The following is a 19172-nucleotide window of genomic DNA, read 5'->3' as shown; positions in this document are numbered from 1 at the left end:
CCTGCGTGCTCCATATGTGCGTCCATGCAGGTGTGCTAGGAGCTCAATGGCCGGGCACGGGGCGCATGCGTGGCGCGTGGGTGGGCATGCCGACATGTTCGTCGGGTCGGCATTTCGTTAGGCTTTGGACTACCCCGACTTCAAGGTGGTTTGTTTGCGTTCGTTTGGGCCCAACTATATGCTAATAGGCAAATGAAGGAACCGACGCCAGGAAAGTGGCGACTTTTGGGCAGACCCTCGGCGGCTCGCGACGGGGCCGGCCGCGCGAGAATTGCGAAAACAACTCCTGAAGCATGAGTAAATGCAGCTCGCCCAGTGCATGTGATTGATTACATGCTCATATGTATATTCGATTTCTCGCAGCGTTTACCAGCACGCCCACAAACGTGTGCCAGGTCGGGCCCGACCACGGTGCCCTGGCCGTGCCCTGCGTGCACTTCCTGGGGCCGCCACGCCCCTCTGCTGCATCCCACTCCCGCCCCCAGCCCTCCAGTAGCCTCTGAATACATGAATACCAGTCTGCAGCACCACACCTCGGCAAGGAAGCTCGCACACGGACGCCCCCTAGGCGGAGCCCAGCCCAGGGGTTCGCGCAAGGCCACACACTGCGCCCGGAGCTGGCAGGTGCTGCCGCGGCTGACTGTGCATGCCGCCATGGCGTAAATGCCCGACATAGAGTCTGTGCATTGCGGTGCTGGTGGCTCTGGGTAGCCTAGAGCCGCCGACGTGCACCCATGCGCTCGGCTCACCGCCCACCGTCGCCCACGGTGCACACGCAGCGCATCCTCAGTCGCGCCCAGGGTGAGATTGGCCGAAGGGGTGATGCCCCTCTCCATGATACACTGCATAAGCATGGCAGGACGCAGGGGGATGCGCGAGGGGGCGGGGCATACAAGGCGTGTGCGGAGGCATGGAGGCTTCGCGTGGGGGGCCTTAGGGGCGTGTGACTGCGGCGGTGGGGCATGTGCCGCTTCCGTGCCTTGGAGCCTGGGCGCTGGACCTGCCCGGCTCGCAGCGGTGAGCCCCGGTCGCCGGTTGGCAGACCCTATCATTTTGACCTGGGTAACATTATTTACCTAAATAGCATACTCAGGGTCACTCCTGTGCACTTCGGGTCCATCGGGTCTGGCGGGCACACTGGCTGGATCGCCAAAACCCGCCCGTTCGCACGACAGGCGAGCGCTGATTGCCCTGCCATTCGGCCAGGAAGTCACTAATGTTTACAAAGGGATAAGGAGCGTGGATGAAAGCAGGGGGAACCGTTTAGGCGGCGGGGACCCCCACGCGCACGGGAAGGGCTGTACGGCAGTGGATGACCTGGGCGGACCATGAATCTGACACGACAGGCGGCTAATTGTGGGGGGTAGGTAAGGTTTAATTCACGGTCCGACAAGTCTGCAATCTTCAAATATGGGTCCAAAGATTGTGCAGTTCTTGGACGGTGCCCAAAACTGAAGTTAACCCCCGGGTTCCCGGTCCATGCACAATTGGGAAGTTCCAACTTCTGGTTTTGAGGCAGGCCAGTGGTTCCTGGCCTGTGTGTATTCGTATTTAAAATCATTATACAAGCTTTCTGCCATTTTGCGGGGCGTTTGGGCCAGCTCTTGCAGCTACAAAATACAAAGCGGTTTTTCGCTGTCACATGTCCCCTCTGAGGGCCCGTTTGCTGATTGGAGAGGCGCTTCCAGCGTATTCTGCCCCTCTAGCAATACTTATCTCGGCCCTTCACATAGGACTGGTCTAACCGTCTGAAAGCAAAGTTGCTAACTGACTCAGGAGGGTCGGCGCTCTGCGCCTTGATTGATTTTCGCACGCAGACTCCCTTGAGCACCCTGTTCAGGCGCGCGCTGTGATTTGGAGCGCACTTAGAGGTGATGCACGTCGCTGTGGAGGTCGAGCTGCCCGGGCTACCCGAGGAATCCCCCATCGGCGCCCAGTCCAACAGAGCCGGCGAAGCACCCGAGAACAATGGCGCCGAACGCAACGCGACAATTGCTGGAAGCATTGGCGAGCCACACCCGGTGGACCTGGCGTGGAAGGTAAGAGGGCGCTGCCGCCGATCGGACGGTGCGTGGCAGGTGCCGCCACACCCTCGCGTAGCCCTCGCTCGGCAACCAGTGCACTCCGCGGCGGAAGCTGCGCCGCCCTCGGCGCGACCCAGATGGCGTGTCGCCCCATGCGGTACTTACGCAGCCACTTGCGCCGCGGAGGTGTAGTCCTGGTGTGGATTCAGAGCGACGTCTGTGCAACTAACATTGGAACGCATGCAGGGCCTGACCGTGACCAGCCGCAAGACGCAGCGCGCGCTGCTCTCCAATGTCGCGGGTGCCATCACAGACGGTTTCTACGCAATCATGGTGCGCTCGTAAAGACGCTTCATCATAAATGTCATTTGTATGCGTATGCAGCGCGCAGCTAGGGTGCACTTGTACGACGACGTGCATGCGATGCAGCAGTGGTAGCGAGCTGTTCACTGCGTGCACCTGGGTCATCGATTATTACACAGTCTGCTGCTTTGATTCTACCCCCGCACATGCCAACAATATTGGTGTCTGTCCCACAGGGTCCGTCTGGGTCCGGCAAGTCCACGTTGCTCAATGCTCTGGCCTGCCGTCTAGATCATGGCGTGAAACTGGAGGGTGAGCGCCTGGTGATGCATGATGGGCCAATCAACCACCTGGTGGTTGATTGCACGTCGAATGAAACCAACCACCCATGGTGGTTGATTGCACGTCGAATGAAACCAACCACCACGCCTGCTGCCTCTAGGCTGTGAAGGGTTTATCTTGCACCGATGGTTCGGGCTGATTCCCGGGTACTGCCTTGGTGCTGATGCTGGCATCGTTCGTTTGCGTGTATAAATGCAGGCGAGCTGAAGCTGAACGGCCAGAACTACAGCCACGCCGAGCTGAAAAAGGTGTCGGGCTACGTGATGCAGGTAGGTGTCCTGTATTCGCGGCTTGTGCATGCCCTTCCCCTTTACCCTGCTACTGCTGGTGGTCCCGCAGTTGCCTTACAACCCCCGTCACGTCCACGAGAGAGACACAGTGGGCATCCAACAGCTGTTACAAGACCGCAGCAGTGGTCATGCCCCGCCGCCTTGCCCCGCATGCACTTCGCCTTGCTTGCCGCCCCGCCCTGCCCCACCCCGCCGCCCCGCCTGGCCCCGTGCTTGCCCCGCCTTGCCCCAACCCGCCCCGCCCTTGCCCCGCCCTTGCCCCGCCCTTACCCCGCCTTGCCCCGCCCTTGCATTCCCCTGTGTGTGGCTGCCCCGTGCGGCCGTGCTGCCCCGCACGTGCCTCCTCCCCCCGCTCTCTACCGGCGGTTTGCAATGACCGCGCACCTGGCCCGCACGTACGCGCGCTTGGCTCGCTCCGTCTATCTGGCAGGACGACTTGCTGAACGCGCACCTGACGGTGGAGGAGACGCTGCGCTACACGGCCGAGCTGCGTCTGCCGCGCACCACCACCCCCGAGGAGCGCCAGGAGCGCGTGCAAACGGTGATGGAGCAGGTGACTGCCTGGGTCCTGGGGCTGTGGGTAGGCCATACACTAGGTACTAAGGCGGTTATCCCCCATGCGTGCTAGGTTGTGCGTCAGCCGTGTGAATGCATCCGGTCTGCTCATACCGTACCTTATGGGGTTACAGTATCCCGCATGTAATTTATCTCATGCAGGTGGGGCTGGCGCACGTGCGTAACGTCATCGTGGGCAGCCCCATGAAGAAGGGCATCAGCGGCGGCGAGCGCAAGCGCCTGTGTGTGGCCATGGAGTTGCTGACGCGGCCCAAGTTGCTGTTCCTGGATGAGCCCACCTCCGGCCTGGACAGCGTCACAGGTGCATGTGGCGTAAGCGTTGCGAAAGCGTGTGATAAATGGCAAGGGATGGAGCAGATGATGAGTGGCGAAAGCATGGCGTGGCGTGAAAGTGGCCTGCTGCTACTGTACACGTGTAATGATGTGCGTACACCTGCTGCGCGCACGTGCGTCCTAGTGCAGTTATGTATCCATCTAAGTCATAGTCAGACGACCCAGGTTGTGGCGACCCGCCTGCTTGTTTGCAGCATCACCACGTGCTGCCGTTCTGCTTGCCTGCCTGCATGCTCGCCTCTCTGCAGCTCTGTCGCTGTGCCGCCTGCTGCGCCGCCTGGCCATGACCCGCACCTGCACCGTCGTCACTACCATCCACCAGTAAGCCGCAGAGGCTTCCTTACGTGTGTGCGCCCTGTTCCCTGCTGTGCCGTCCCACACTCACCCACCCACTCGCTCACCCACGGCTCGCTTCCTATTACGTTCACCTGCCTCTTCCTCCTCCTGCCTGCCTGTCCCAACCGCTCCCCGACCGCGAGGAGTGATTTGAGTGACCCCGCCCGCCTACCTGACAACAATAAACCAACCCGCATGCAGGCCCCAGGCCAAGATCTTCCACCTGTTTGACCAGCTGCTGCTGCTCAACCGCGGCACCATCGTGTACCAGGGCCCGGCCCAGGACGCACTGGACTTCTTCGACCGCTCTGGCTTCCCCTGCCCCGCACACGAGAACCCCGCCAACCACTTCCTGGGTACGTCAAGCGGCGCACGCACTCACTTGCTGCAATTGATTACAAAACCGGACTTCTTCGTGGCTCGCTGGGTCTTGGCGGTGTGCAGTTGTGCGTGCGACACGCGCGCGTTAGTTCAAGTGCACCCATGTGGCCGGGCTTACACGAGGGATCCCCGTTCGAACCCGGTATGCCCCCGGTTGCACGGGGTGCCGCCGGTTGCGTGTGTACATATAGCGTATTGAGCCTGCCTGCGTGGTCGCACTGCGCCGGCGCAGACGTGATCACGCCCAACCTCAACGACTCAGTCGAGTCTCTGACAGCTAAGGAGGAGAGCCTGAAGAGGCACTACCAGCCGCCGCCGGTGCAGCACCTGCTGGATAACCCGCGGCCCCTGGTGCGTGCGCGCGTGCGCGCGTGTAGGACGTACGTGCGTACGTGTAGTGGCTCGTGCAAGCGGCGCATGTGCCGCGTGCGTGTCTCCAGTAGCTAGCTGGTCAGGCAGGTCGCCTCGCAGGCCCGCCGCCGCACGCATCGTGCTGCACCCGCCAAATCTGACCATGCCCTGTTGGACTTCCCCTCATGAAGAGCATGGCCACTCAGCTCTGCGCTGCGTGTCCTGCTGGTTCTGCTGCATCCTGCTGCATGCAGGTGCTGCCGCGGGACAGCACGCCGTGGCACAAGCAATTCCGTGTGCTGCTGCGTCGCTCGCTGAAGGAGGTGTGGCGCAAGCGCAACACCACATTAATGCTTCTGTTCCTGACCGTCATTATGGCGGTGCTCGTGGGTGAGTGCGTGGTGGAAAAGCAGGGCTTGGCAGTCCGGGCCCTGCCATCGGCTGTAGGCTGAGCGAACGGCGGCCGTTTATGACGTGCGCCCGCACGCTGATTTGTGAAGGATTTTGCGGATTCTTGACAGGCACTGTGTTCTTGCAAATTGGCACGGACCAGAAGTCGGCTGTGCGCCGCCAACCCGTGCTGTTCTTCTGTGTCGTCAATCAGGTGCGTGTGCAGCCGTTCTGCGAAGGCCACCCATGCAGCAGCCATGGGGGTTATGTATGGATCTGCAGTAGCAGAAGGCCAGAAGCAATCAACTGGTGCATTTGGGGGGGAGGGCGATGCGGGGTGCAAGAGGTCACCCATGCGCAGTGCCAGCAGCGCCGGGCCTTATTTGCGTTCGCCAAATCAACCACTGATATCACGCACGTACACGTGCACACACACACACACACACACACACACACACACACACACACACACATGCACACAGGGTATGTTCGGCGCCCTTATTGTCATCAACAGCTTCCCAGCGGAGCGCATGCTCAGCCTGCGGGAGCGCGCGGCCGGCACCTACCACGTGTCCGCCTACTTCCTGGCCAAGGTGGGGCACTGCAGTTGCGTGCCGGGGTGCGCGCCCACCAGCTAACTGCAGCTCATGACATGGGGGCTCGCATGTTTGCAGCCTTGCAGGTTTGCAGAGCCTTGCGGCAGTGTTGGCGGTGGTGGTGGTGTGGGTGGGTGCGTGGTCTCCACGCAAGCAACCCACCTCGCCGGCATGCGCCAATTAAACTTACTAGCGCTCGCCGTGGGCCCAGACCGCCGCTATAACCCCACGCACAACATCATGCCCGCAGCCCACCTGCTGCCGACAAACATCGACGTACGTGTGCGTGTGCGCATGCCCTGCCCCGCCCTGCTTCGCTCCTGCCGCCGCATACAGATCACGGCGGAGGCGCTATCGCAGCTGCCGGCGCCCATCCTCTTCTCCTGCATCGTGTACTTCCTGGTAGGGCTGCAGCCTGTGGCGGCGAAATTCTTCATCTTCATGGGCTTCAGTGAGTGCGGGCGGGGGCGGGGGCGGGGGCGGGGCCAAGGAGAAGGGGAAGGGGAAGGGGAAGGGGAAAAGGGGAAGGGGGGAAGGGGGGAAGGGGGGTTGTAAAAACCAGCCCAAACTAAATCAAAACCAACGAAAAGGGGGGAAGGGGGGAAGGGGGATGGGGGGTGGGGTGGGGTGTTTTCACCGACCCAACAAACTAATGACAAGAAGAAAGGGAAAGAGCAGGAGGGAACTTCCAGGGCCTGGGGCCGGCACTAGGGTGGGGGCAGGCCACACGGGCATTCAGAGTGATGCGCACGTGCTCCCATGCTCGCGCCCCGCCCCTTGTTCCACAGTGATCCTTTGCAGCGTCGCCGCGACGTCCCTGGCCCTGGCGGTGTCGGCTCTGGCGCGCACCACAGACATGGCCGTGACCATCCTGCCGCTGGTGAATCGGGGTGGCTGGGGTGGCTGGGGTGTGCGCGAGGTGTCGCTAGGCAGGACCCAGCCGGCGTGCCTGAGTCTAACTGTTTAGGCCACCCTCCTCGTGCCGGACCTACCTGCTTGTCACCTCCATCCTACCTCCACGAACCCCGTGCTGAACGCAGCCACCAACTGGTAATAACCGGCCTATCTCGGCGGCCTATCTGTATGCGCGTTTGACATGATCGCAGGTGCTGGAGGTTTGCCGTCTGTTTGGCGGGTTCTACCTCAGCCCGCGAAACCTGCCCACGTACTTTTCCTGGCTGGACGCGCTGACGTACGTCAAGTACACGTACGTGGGCATCTCCCTCAACGAGCTGGACGGCTTGGCGCTGACGTGCACCCCCGCGCAGCTGGACGCGGCGGGCAGGTGCCCCATCACCAGCGGCCAGCAGACCAGTGAGTCCTGCCTGTCGTGTGGCACGTGGTGTGGGGGAGGAGCGAGCGAGCGAACGTGTATGTGTGTGTGTATATGTGTGTGTGTGTGTGTGTTCGTGTGCGTGTGCGTGTGTATGTGTGCGTGCGTTGTCTGTGCTTGTGGGTGGTGGGCGTGCGTGCTGGCCTGTGGTTATGCGGCCGTGTCAATGCCGGGGTGGGCCGTGGGTGCGTGCGCACTAAATGGGCACGGGGCGTGTGTGCTTCATGAGGCATGCCGCGACGCCATGCCTGTGTCTGTTGCTCCCTGTTTCCATCGCACCCCGCTGCTCCCCGCGGCCTCTGTCTGCAGTCGATGCGCTGGGTCTGGACTATCTGACCATGGGCCAGTGCGCCGGCATCCTGGTCGCCTACATCTCCATCTGCTGCGGCGCCGCCTACCTGGGCGTGCGCTTCCTAAAGCACTAAAACAAGCAAAAGCTGCCGTATTGCATTATTATGTACTCCAACGCGCTGAACGCTGCTACCCTGCTGCTTCTCCGCACTGTGGCATTTGGAAGGCACTGCTGATATATACACACACGCACGTTGTCTGCGGTGGACGGAGCACAACCCATACAATTCACCTGCCGCGCCAAGGCACGAATGCTGTAGATATAGCAGTATGGCAGTAGCACTGTAGCATGCAATTAGGAATGGCACTTACGATTCAAAGCAGGAGCGAATAGCAATGTACTTGCAGCAGGATGCTTAATTTGAACTTGTGCAGTATGGGCAGGGTGTTTGCTAATGATACTGATGCAGGGCGTGCGCACACGGCGTGCGCCCCTATGCTTCACTGTCGCCAATCGTGCGTGACCGATTTATTGTAGACTTCGGAGAGCTGTGGGAAATGATGACGTGGCTTCAGGATGAGTTGGGTGAGCTGGCCATGGAGGGCAGCGCTGATGACTTGGGGCACACCGCCACACGGCGGTGCGGCTCGAGGCGTCTCTCGGTCTCTGGGCGTCAAGAGGCGTGATGAGTGATCACCGCAGGGCAGGTTACACGCATCATTGGAAGTGCAGTCTGTTACGCGTAGACACGTAGCTCGATGAGTCCACTTCGCAAGGGGGAGGCACACGCCAGCCAGTGGAAGCTTGTTGTGTGAGCGCAGCATACTGTTGCTGTGAGGAAAGGAATGGGCCTTGCTACCTTCCTGTAGATGAGTACCTGTAACCCTGTGCAGCCTGGTACAGCCGATAAATAAGATGCATAAATTCCCATCAATTCGGACTTGTCGAAAGTCACGCTTCATCGAAACTAAGGAAAAGGGCAACGCGCCCCTCCTACCGGTGCTCACCGAGCTCTCTACCGCCTCTTCCCGTCTTCTATAAAATATCACGCCCGAAGCCAGCGCGCATCAGAGCGGCGGTCCAACAGCCACCTCCGTCGCAACCGGAAGCCACCTCTGTCGACCCGTGTCACCCGCTCAGAATTTCACAACACACGAAACTGCATTGCATGCCATGTCCGACCATGCTTGTTCCAGCACGCATCAAACACTGTATACTTGGCCGTATCAGTTGTTCATACTGCACAACTTTATCCGGGTTTTTGGGCTGAGCCCCCCGAGCGAAGCGATCCAGGGGGGGGGGGCGAAGCCCCCCAGGATTGCCCCTGTCCGTGCCTGCCTCAGTCCGCACCATACGGCCGTATCATACAAATCCACACTCTTGTTGTCAGGGCCCGCAAGCGCGTCACTCACACAGTTTGCGGCCAGCTGCCCACAAACCAACCACGGCATGCGGCGCCGCACGCGCTGTTGCTAGATTCAGTCGTGCATGCAGCATGCCGTACGCTAAGTTAGTGCGGCGCTACCTAGATCCACTTCCCCTTGATGCTCCTGCTGTACACCGACCCTGGAGTGGTGGCGGCCAGCCGGGCCAGCAGCGTGTCTTGAAGCTTGTTCAGCTTCTCCACCATCGCCCCCTCCAGCCCCTCCACCTTCTTCTTCAGCGCCTGCAGCGCCACCCGCTGCTCCCGGCCGGCGGTGCTGACGTGGCGCCGCACGTCATTGAGCCGCCCCTGCCAGTGCTGCTCCAGGTCCTCCTCGTCCTCCCCGGCGGCCTCGCCCGTCGCCTCCGCCACCTCGAAAGTGGAGCCAGGCAGGTTGGCCGGCGGCGTCCAGTTGTAGACAGGCTGCGGCGGGGAGAGTGTGACACAGATAGGGGCCCAGCCAAAGGCGAGCAAGATACGCAAGAGCACGTGCTTCAGCCCACGCCTGGTCACGCCCACGCTCGCAGACCGCGCGTATGGCGAGCGCCCACATCGTTTCTTTATGCTTCTTGCGACACAAGCCACCCCTGCCCCTGCACTCTCCAAGAAGCCCGACACGCACGCTCGCTCGCTCACCGAGATCGTGTAGATGTACGCGGGCGCATCTCCCGACACCTCGGCGCCAGTGGTGGTGACGCACCAGTCGTACACCCGGTCCAGCATGCGGCCCGGCACCTGCGACTCCGCCTCCACCACCAGCTGTGCCTTGTTGTGCAGCGACTCCCAGCTCTCGTTAGCGCGGATGCGGTCGTATGAATCGCCGATGATACTAATCAGCAGGTTCAGCATCACAATGGTGATCTGGAGGGTGGGTTTGAGAGTGGAATGTAGGTAGGTGTGGAGGCACGGTGTGGAAGGGGTGCGGCGCGAAATTCCCATTCAGCCTTTCCCTTTCGGTGTTTCCCGTTCGGCCGCTCCCTTTGGCCTTGTACCGTACTCCCCTTCCCCTTGCCATGTCCCTCTTGCCGCTTTTATTTGCGGCTGTATAATGGGACAGGCACCGGTAGACACTGTCTCCTTTTCCTTTCTTTCCCTGCAATGCTGGGCCCCACTCGCACATGAAGCAAACACGTGCCCGGGGGACTCACCAGGACCATGAAGATGCTGGTGATCACCTGGCCCACCTCACTGACGCCTCCCGGACTTTCATCTGCAGGCGCGAACACACAACCCATGACACGGCCAAATGGCTTGTATTATCGTGCTTGGGCGGCGGCGTAGGTTTGAGCTGCGGCCGCGGTTGTGCAATCAACCCATACAACAACCGCCACACCGTCTCGAGACACTAACGAGCGAAGAGCCCCAAAGCAAACACCCGCAGAACGCCCGTGCCGCGGCCATCCCTCCTCCCTCACCCAGGTCCAGTAGGTAGTTGGTGTCGCCGTACAGCACACAGAACAACCGGATGAACACCTCCTGGGTGGACACTGCGGAGCCCTGCAGGCAGGAGGCGGCAGCGGAGGAAGGGGCAGGGCAGGCAGCAGGGGCAGGAGGCGGCAGCGGAGGCAGGGGCAGGGCAGGCAGCAGGGGCAGGAGGCGGCAGCGGAGGCAGGGGCAGGGCAGGCAGCAGGGGCAGGAGGCGGCAGCGGAGGCAGGGGCAGGGCAGGCAGCAGGGCAGCAGGGGCAGCAGCAGTTAGGGGCAGGCAGGGGCAGGCAGCGGTGAAAGTGTCGTGTGCCGCGCTCTGCAAGGGTGCGTGTGCGTGTAAGGTGGTCGCCTCGTGCGTGGGGCGTCCATGAGGTGGGACGCCGCGTGCGCGCGAGTGTGTGTGAGCGTGAGCGTCATCAGCATGCGTGCGCGGCTAGTACCTTACGGTATTTAGTACCGGGTACGGTGGTGCGGACTTACCTGCAGCACCCTCAGCGAGATAACGAAGCCAAGAAACATGAAGAGCAGGAACACGAAGAAGAGCAACAGGTCCGTGACCGTCTCCATCACCATCCTGCGGGCGGCCCGTGGGGAGTGAGTTACGGCGGCGTGAGTGCAGACGAGGGGTGATGGCCGCGCTTAGCCGCGGCGTCTCGACATGATCCCGTGCGCCACATACAGGACTGCCAGACCAAATGCAATCGAAACGGCATGCGTGTTGACAAGCAACAAGCGACACCTGTGACACGTGACGTCCGCACGCACTGGTCGCACACGCACACGCACACGCATACACGCAAACAGGCGCACGCACACATGCATGCACGCACCGCACGAAGGAGCCGAGGCTGTCTGACGCCATGGCGAAGTAGAGCACGCGGCTGAACAGCACCAGCACCTCCACCGCCGCCATGCAGCGCAGGTGCGTGGGCGTGAAGCCGGCCGCGCAGGTGGTCTGGGCGATCAGCATGGCCAGCACCAGACCGATGGAGAAGAAATCCAGGATGTCCCAGAAGTTGGTGACCGCGCGCAGCCCGCACTTAAGCACCTGTGTGTGTGCACGCAGCATGTGTGTGTTATTTGCGTGTGTTGGCAACGCACACGCGGATGCAAGGGACGTGCGAGCAAGCAAGCAAGGAACGAACGAAATGCATGTCGAATGCACAAACGAACCCCGCAAAAAAAACGCGCTTGCCTGGATGACCTCCTTGATGATGTGGTCCACGGTGATGACCAGCAGTGCCACCATCACACCGCCCTGGGCCCGGGAGGGAGCCGGCAGGTGGCACTGGCTGCTGCCCGAGCCCAGGCCCGAGGTCCGCTCTTCCACCGGCTCCATCTCCTGCGGCGGCGTGCATGGAGGTGTGGTGTGTGGTACTGTGTGGTGTGGTGTGGTGTGGTGTGTTGTATTGCGTTGTGTTGCGTGTTGTATTGTGTAGTGTGGTGTGCTGTGGTGTGGTGTGGTGTGCTGTGGTGTGGTATCGTGCGGTTTTAGTGTGGTGCGGAGCGATGCTGTTACGCACAGTTTGCGGGGTGAGTGCAGGCTAGGAGTTCGGCGAGGAGTGCCTAGCTGGGTACCGTAGCTTGGGGCATCAAGACGCGCGCACCGCGGGCGTGTGTGGGGGGTGAGAGCACTGAGCACGGACGGCTGCCGCAGTACTGTCGCCAGCGGGTGGCGTACGCCAGCCAAGCCCCCCACACGTTACGCGAGCGAGCTTACGCAGATGTGAATGCACCATACAGGCATGCACGCAATATCGCACGCACCTGAATGCTGACGGCGTAGGTGATAAACAGCCCCATGTAAACCATGTGCAGCAGGAACTGCATGTAGGGGAGTAGGGGAGTAGGGCAGTGGGGCATCAGGCATCAGCACACAAGACACGCACGCACGCAGTACAAAGATGCAGAGAAACCCCACGTGCCCGGCAGACACGTTGTCACGCTTGTATAAGGTGCGTGTACAGAAGCACACACACACACACACACACACACACACACACACGCGCGCGCGCGCGCGCGCGCGCAGGCGCCCCACGCACCTGGTACATAATCAAGAATTTGACGCAATAATTATACTTGAACAAGATGAGGGCGCGCAGCACCGGCGTGCCGAACACGCTGGGGTGCACGCCCGGCGCCAGCAGCAGCGCCTGCAGCAGCGCCGTCACCGTCTTCCAGTCCTTGAGCTTCACCGGAAACATCAATCGCTGGCAGCTGTGCGGGTGGGAACAGGAAAGCAATGGCAGCTGTCAGCGGCGGCCATGTATATTCGTGCAAGGTGCGTGCCGCAGGCAGTTTGCAACGTACGGCACCGGTAGGTAGGAGCCGCAAGGAAGGTCGCCTTGCTTCGGTCCTAGCCATGAAAACCAGAGCGTTCCCGCCATGCACGCACTTACTTGATGGAGTAGGCTCCGCCGCCCGACAGCTGCTGGCTGGCGGCGGCGGCGGCGCCCTTGACCAGCTGCTGCTGCCGGCTGCTCGCCGCCGACATGGACTGGTGGTGGTGCGGGTTGAAGGTGTGGCCCACGGGGCCGCCCTCGCCGCCCGCCGCCGCCGGCTGCACCTTGGCGCTGCCCGCCTGCACCTGCACCTTCTGCAGCGGCTGCCACATCCGCACCGCCAGCACCGCCAGCGCCGCCACCAGCGGTGCCAGCATGTACGGCAGCAGGCCCCAGACGATCACCGCCAGCATGCAGGCCAGGAACAAGCTGCCCGGCCCTTGGCACGCGAACCCCGCCAGCGTCCACCCCAAGAGCTGCAGCATCCGCACATCCAGGAAGCCGCCACTGCCGCCCTCGCCACCTGCCGCGGCCGCCGCCGCCGCCTGCTGCCCCGGCTTGGCGTCGGCACCGCCGCCGCCGCCGCCCAGGCCCCTACTACCGCCGCCGCGGCCGCGCACGCCGCCGGGCAGCATGAAGAGCTGGATCCAGCTGGGCGTGTGTGTGGTGCGGATGGCGAAGTGCACCATGGACGCCCCCGTGCCGCCCAGCTGTTCGTCGTCCCCCACGGTGCAGGCGGCGGCGGTGGCGAAGCCGCGGCTGAGCTCGTACGGCACTCCCTTGTCCTCCAGCCGCACGTGCTCTGCGTGGAGGGGAGGGCAGGGCAGGCGTGGCGGGGCGAGCGCTCAGGAGCGACGGCGTGCATGGGTTTTCAGGTTCCGGCAGGGCGTGACATGGCGGCAGTACATGGCGGCAGCGGAGGCGGTGACAGGCAGCGCAGACGCGGTAGGGGCCCAGCATCGCACACACCTCGTGAGTCTCCGTCTACCCCCATGCCCCGTACGATTGCGGCGCCCCACTCAACCACCCGTCCCGCCCCGCCCCGCCCACCGCCACCGTCACCGGCCACCGCCACCGCCCCCCCCCACACACACACCCTCACCCCACCGCCACCCCTCGCCCCGCCCCCCGCCGCGCTGTTGCTTACCCAGGCCCATCATGCGCAGGAACTGCTCCGCCATGTTCGGGAACTGGGCCGCCAGGTCCAGAAGCACCTGCGCGGCAGGGGGGAAGGGGGTTACAAGGGGGGAGGGGAGGGGTTACATTTATGCATGATTAGTTAAGGAGAGAAGGCGTAGGGGAGGGTGAAAAAAGTGAGGGCGCCGGCATCACAAGAGATTTGGGGACCATCTTTCCACCCTGAACACCGGGATCAGCTGGCTTTCCCCCAGCAGCCACCAGCCCCCATTTCAGCCAGCTTCCGGCCTCTCCGGTTTGGGGGCTTGCGTGCCCCCAAGGCGCCAAACCGTCTAGATCCGAGCCCGCCAAGCCCGCCGATCCCTGCGAAGTAATCACCTGCGGCGTGACGGCCTGCCAGGCGCCCACGGCCTTGAGGATGCACAGCGCGTCGAACACCAGCGCCTGGTTGGCCGCGTACACGGCCAGGTGGTAGGTGGTGACCGCCACCTGGTGCAGCTGGGGGGGGGAGATGGGAGAGATGGGAGGGGAGGAGGGGAGGAGGGGAGGGGCGAGATGGGGAGGGGAGGAGGGGAGGAGGGGCGAGATGGGAGGGGAGGTAAGCCAGGGCGGGGCTGGTGCGTCGATGGTCGGTGTCAGGGGCGCGCGCGCCCGTGCGTTTGGGTGATGAAGCCCCTGATAGCGACCCTGCAGCGGCTAGCTCTCGGCTGGCTAACCAGCTACCTAGCTGTCTGGCTACCTGGCAGCTACCCGGCAGCTACCGGCACACCTTGGAGAACAGCGCCGCGCCCTCGGGCAGCGATTGGTCGCTGTCCAGACCGCTGTCGTCATCCAGGTCGTCGTCATCATCCTCGTCCTCCTCCGGATCACCATGACCGTGGCCATGGACGCCGCCCTCCTCGTCAGTGTGCTCCGCCAGGGTGTGCGGCGTGCCATCCTGCACACAGGCGCGGCACGAACACACACGCACACACACGCCAGGCAAGCCAGTTTCCGTGCATCCCGTTTTTGTTCAGCAGGCGCGCAAGGCAGGCAAGAGCCGTGCTGCCGATTGGGGCCAGGCGCTTGTTGATTCCGGGGAGTGTTGCAACATGACACAAAGTGGCGCATTGCAAAGGGGGATAGCCGTCCATCGAAGAAATAGTGAGTGATGATTCACGCGGGGGGAGCGAAGCCGCGTATCCCAAGGAGGCACTCAGGGCGCGAACACACCTCACGAGCTCGCTGCTTGGCCAGCTTGGCGTTGATCTTGGCTTGCCGCCGCTCCTGGCGCTCTCTCCCGCGCCTTTCAAGCTCTTGGGACTGCACGGGGTGCAAAATACGTTGGAGTTGGTTGCGGGCCGTGCGCACTGGCACACATCCGCGCACCCTCTCGAGCCATTCATCATTCCCTGTCCCTGACCCCTGGACAGAAGACCCCAGCCTACCGACCAACAAGTGCCCCCACCACAGCCGCACCTTGGCATGCACGATCTGCTCCTGGGCCTCCAGAATGATGTGCTGCACACATCACAGGCAGGCAGGTAGGCAGGCAGAAGGGCCAGGCAGGACGGCATAAGGGCAGGCAGGCAGACATGCAGCAGCATACATGTCGAGCGCAAAGAGTCCCAGTAAAAGTACTGAGGCTAGCTGCATGCCGTCACACATGCGCACGTGTCTGATGAAGCAGCTGCTTGCATCTGCCTCCGCCGCCAGTGCTCTGCCGCCCCGCCGCTCACCATGAGCGCCAGGATGAAGGGCTTGCACACCATCACTCGGCGGTGCGTCTGCCGGATCAGGTTCCACACCATGTCCAGCTTGGCTCCCTTGAGAGACCAGTTCTCATCGTGCGTCGTCTGCGGTGCAGCAGCAGCGCAGTCAGTGTGCCACGGGGCAAGGGTGTGTCACCAGGAGCCGCACGCCGTGTCATACCCTGCTGCTTAACCTTCAGTGAGTCGTGCTAGTCCCACCCAACTCCCCGCCGCGTCCCCCACCCAACCCACAGTCCTCTCCCTCTCCCTCTCCCCCTCCCTCGGGCAAGGGACGGGAACATTCTTTTGGAGGGTATACGTTCTGGAGCTGGACATCGTCGGTATCGATTGCTGTTCCCCCAAGCTTGCCTACCCTTAGCTTACATGAATGTAACCCCCTCCCTCTCCCTCTGCATTGAGTTTGGTTTAGTTTGGGCTGGTATCTACAGCCCTGCCCCTCCCCTCTCTCCCCTCCCCCTCTCTCCCCTCCCCCTCTCTCCCTCTCCTCACCGCCGACACCAGCAACACCACACGGTGCGCCGTCAGCACCGCCCGCGCCAGGCTGCTCTTGAGGTCCAGCCAGTCGGCGGCCTGGGCGGGGCGGCGCGGCTGCAGCGGGTGGAAGGCGCTGTAGCCCAGCCAGCCCGCGGCCAGGGCGGCCATGGCGTCGATGTCGCTCAGGCCGCCCACCTGCGGGGGCAGTGGGCGGGTGGGCGGGCGGGTGGGTGGGTAGGTGGGTGGGTGGGTGGGTGGGTGGGTGAGGCCGTGTGTGGTCGACTCTGCTTCCCACCCTCCAGGATTGGCGCAGACTAACCCCCCCCTCCAGCATTAGCTTCGATATAGTTTGGGCTCGTATCTATCACACACACACCCAGCAGCCCACTCCACCGCAACCCCGCCCCAATCCCCTTACTCTCTCCTCTCCTCCCCTCACCCCCCCCTGTCTGTCCTGTGCGCTCCACGACGCCTCGGCCACCATCCCACACGTATTATCACTTGCAACTAACGCCTCTACCTATGCTCCGCTCGTTTTAGCTTGGTTTGGTTCAGTTTGAGCTGGAATATACAAACACACGCACACACACACACGCACACACACACACACACACGCACGCACACACACGCACACACACACACGCACACACACACACACACACACGCACACACACGCACACACAGACACACACACGCACCTCGCCGTCGTCCAGCTCATCCGGCTCCAGCAGCTTCTCCACCAGCTCCACATGCCCGCACATGCAGGCGGCCTGAAGGGGGGGGGAGGGGGCAATGAGGGAGAGGTAAGAGAGATCAGGGCACGAGACGCGTGCTGCACTTGCGAAACAGTGTAGGGACCGTGTCTCCGGACTATACATAGAAGGAACCATTCCTTTCAATGCCTTCCCTTCTACAGTCCCCGCGCCATGTCAGTCCCCGCCCCTGTCGGTCCCTCCCCCGTGTCAGGCCCCGCCGCGTGTCAGCCCCCTCCCCTGGTCAGTCTTCTGCCCTTGCCTTGCATCAGTCTTCGCCCCCCACACGCCGCTTCACACCCTCTCCACACTCCCTCCCACACCCCCACACCTCACCACCCCCTCCCCGCCCCCGCCCCCACCTGCAGCAGCCAGCTGGTGACCGGCAGCTCGGGCCGGTACTCCCGCGCCGCCGTCGCCAGCTCCGCCGCCAACTCCGCAAGGATGAGCGGCGACTCCGTCTCCGCGTGCTCGTCCCGGTTGTCCTCCACCACCCGCATCACGTCATCCATGCCTGGCGTGCCAGAATCCGGATCCAGAGGCGACAGGCTGCCCTTGACCAGCCCCTCGTCCAGCAGCGCTGGCTGGAAGGCGGCAAAGGTGAAGCACAGCTCTGAGAGTACCTCCTTGGGGCAGCCTGCCAGCTCCTCCGCCGCCTCCGGCTCTTGCAGGAGCTGCGAGGCGTGAACGACCTCGTAACTGAACTTCTTTAGAAGCTGGCGCTTGCGGTACACGCCCTGCGACTTCCCGGTGAGCAGCTCCGGCCAAGGCGACAGCGCGGCGGCGTTGCAGCGCCGCGCCTCTGTCAGAAGCGCCGCGTCCTCCAGCGTGTTGCCGCCGGTGCTGCTGCTGGCGGCGCCGCCACCGCCGCGCGTGGAGCGGGGCGGCAGCACTGGCGAGCCGAAGTCGAGTGTGCAGTTGGCCAGGCTGGGTTTGGCCTCCTCCGGTGGCGCCTCGAACGCGTGCCAGCTGCAAGCAGTTGGCGCAAGGTGTCAAGCAAGGTACCGTCGTTACCCACAAGACTTCAACCGCCCTGAAGGAGACAGTACAATCAGAACCATTCAACCCCGATCCTGTGCGTACACGCATAGCTCCATCCCCCCTCCCCGTGCCCCCCCTCCCACACACACATACACACACACACTTGGCCTTCGTTTTGTTGTTTTCAACACACACACGTCTACGCACCAGCGCACGAAGCAGACCTCCAGGTTGGCTGCCAGCAGCGCCCGCCGCACGTGGTTGCGCAGCGCGGCTAGGTGCGGGAAGTCGTCGGCCCAGGCGGGGCGCGCCTCCTCGCAGTGCAGCCACCAGTAGGAGTAGCGGTTCAGGTCCTCCAGGGTGCACTGCAGCAGGCGACACAGCAGGCGGCGGTGAGCGGAATGCAGCGAGGGGGTGAGGCGGCACACGCACATACCAGCAGCGCTCCCCGCAGCTGACACCCCTCCCGCCCCACTGAGCTGCCGCTGCAGCAGCAGGCGCCGCACGGCCGTGCTCGCCGCCTCCTGACTTCGGGGCCCATGCAGCAATCCCACAGCATCCCCCATGCGCAGTGACCAGCAGTGACGTGTCCCCCAGTGACATGTCACCCCGTGCGGTGTCCGCATGTGCCGTGTCAGTGTCACCCACTGCCCTGTCACCCAGGCTACCAGCAGTACACCACAAGTCACAGGGTGCAGGGCCGCAGGCCACGCCAAGGCCCTTCGGGCGCTACCCTCACCGGCCCACCCTCAGCCCGCATCCCCCACTGCCCACGGCGCACCTTGTACGGCAGCTGCACAATCTGCACCGGCTGTGCGGCCAGGAAGGTCTGCGACCGGGCGCTGCGGCAGGAGACCGGCCGCTGGCGAGGCGCGCCAGAGGGCTTCTGGCCCACGCCACTGGAGTTCTGTCGCTCGGGGGCGCCTCTGAAGGTTACCCGGTCCTCCATAGGCAGGTCACCGACCTCCTTGCCCCAGTCCACGCCCTCGCCGACACCCACCGACGCTGGGCTGCGAACGGGTAACTGGAATGTCGTCGCGGCCCCCCGCCGCCTTACGCTCTGCGTGTTGGCGTCCCTGTTTGTTGTCCAGTCGGGGGCGAACGTCAAGCGAGGTGTGAAAGGGGATCGCATGCCATGCCACACGAATTCCTACTGGCCAAGTTCACACCTCGTGACTCCACCGCGGGGCGCCGCGGTGGACTCATCGAAGGAGGTAGCATTGAAGTGTGCAATGGGCGAACTGGTATTGTCAACGGCGCCGTCCGATTCCTCCGCAACGCGAACGTCCAGGAGCGCCTCCCCTTGTATGGGTCGATCGAAGTCGGCACTCATAGCTCAAGCATCAACTACTGGACGCAACAGGTGAAAGAGGTTCGGCCATCTTGCGAAGGCGAGGGC

General features: G+C 63.0%; 2 protein-coding genes across 2 annotated transcripts; one reads left to right on the top strand and one right to left on the bottom strand.

The window, feature by feature from the left end:
- Positions 1-1489: 1489 nt before the first annotated feature.
- On the top strand, positions 1490-7845 carry CHLRE_07g327800v5 (uncharacterized protein). The gene is made up of 16 exons (XM_043064129.1): positions 1490-2039; positions 2271-2357; positions 2564-2639; positions 2868-2938; positions 3390-3512; positions 3677-3836; positions 4117-4189; positions 4406-4560; positions 4818-4936; positions 5191-5326; positions 5458-5540; positions 5809-5919; positions 6259-6373; positions 6711-6802; positions 7029-7236; positions 7565-7845. Exons 1-16 carry the CDS (start codon positions 1875-1877, stop codon positions 7678-7680), a joined length of 1890 nt encoding a protein of 629 aa, XP_042922697.1. The 5' UTR covers positions 1490-1874; the 3' UTR covers positions 7681-7845.
- Positions 7846-7867: 22 nt separating this feature from the next.
- Positions 7868-19129, bottom strand: CHLRE_07g327750v5 (uncharacterized protein). Its single transcript, XM_043064128.1, has 22 exons — positions 18943-19129; positions 18555-18849; positions 17981-18138; positions 17155-17761; positions 16739-16810; positions 16056-16235; positions 15534-15650; positions 15274-15315; positions 15028-15117; positions 14585-14752; positions 14194-14313; positions 13826-13892; positions 12796-13480; positions 12439-12613; positions 12164-12220; positions 11592-11738; positions 11227-11444; positions 10877-10970; positions 10386-10467; positions 10119-10180; positions 9607-9831; positions 7868-9393 (listed from the first exon to the last, which is right to left on the bottom strand). The coding sequence occupies exons 1-22, from the start codon at positions 19104-19106 to the stop codon at positions 9073-9075; spliced, it is 4146 nt and encodes a 1381-aa protein (XP_042922696.1). The 5' UTR covers positions 19107-19129; the 3' UTR covers positions 7868-9072.
- Between the last annotated feature and the right edge of the window lie 43 nt (positions 19130-19172).

This window comes from Chlamydomonas reinhardtii, chromosome 7, assembly GCF_000002595.2.
Source record: "Chlamydomonas reinhardtii strain CC-503 cw92 mt+ chromosome 7, whole genome shotgun sequence".
NCBI classification, from domain to species: Eukaryota; Viridiplantae; Chlorophyta; class Chlorophyceae; order Chlamydomonadales; family Chlamydomonadaceae; genus Chlamydomonas; species Chlamydomonas reinhardtii.
This window is presented reverse-complemented; position numbering and strand designations above follow the sequence as displayed.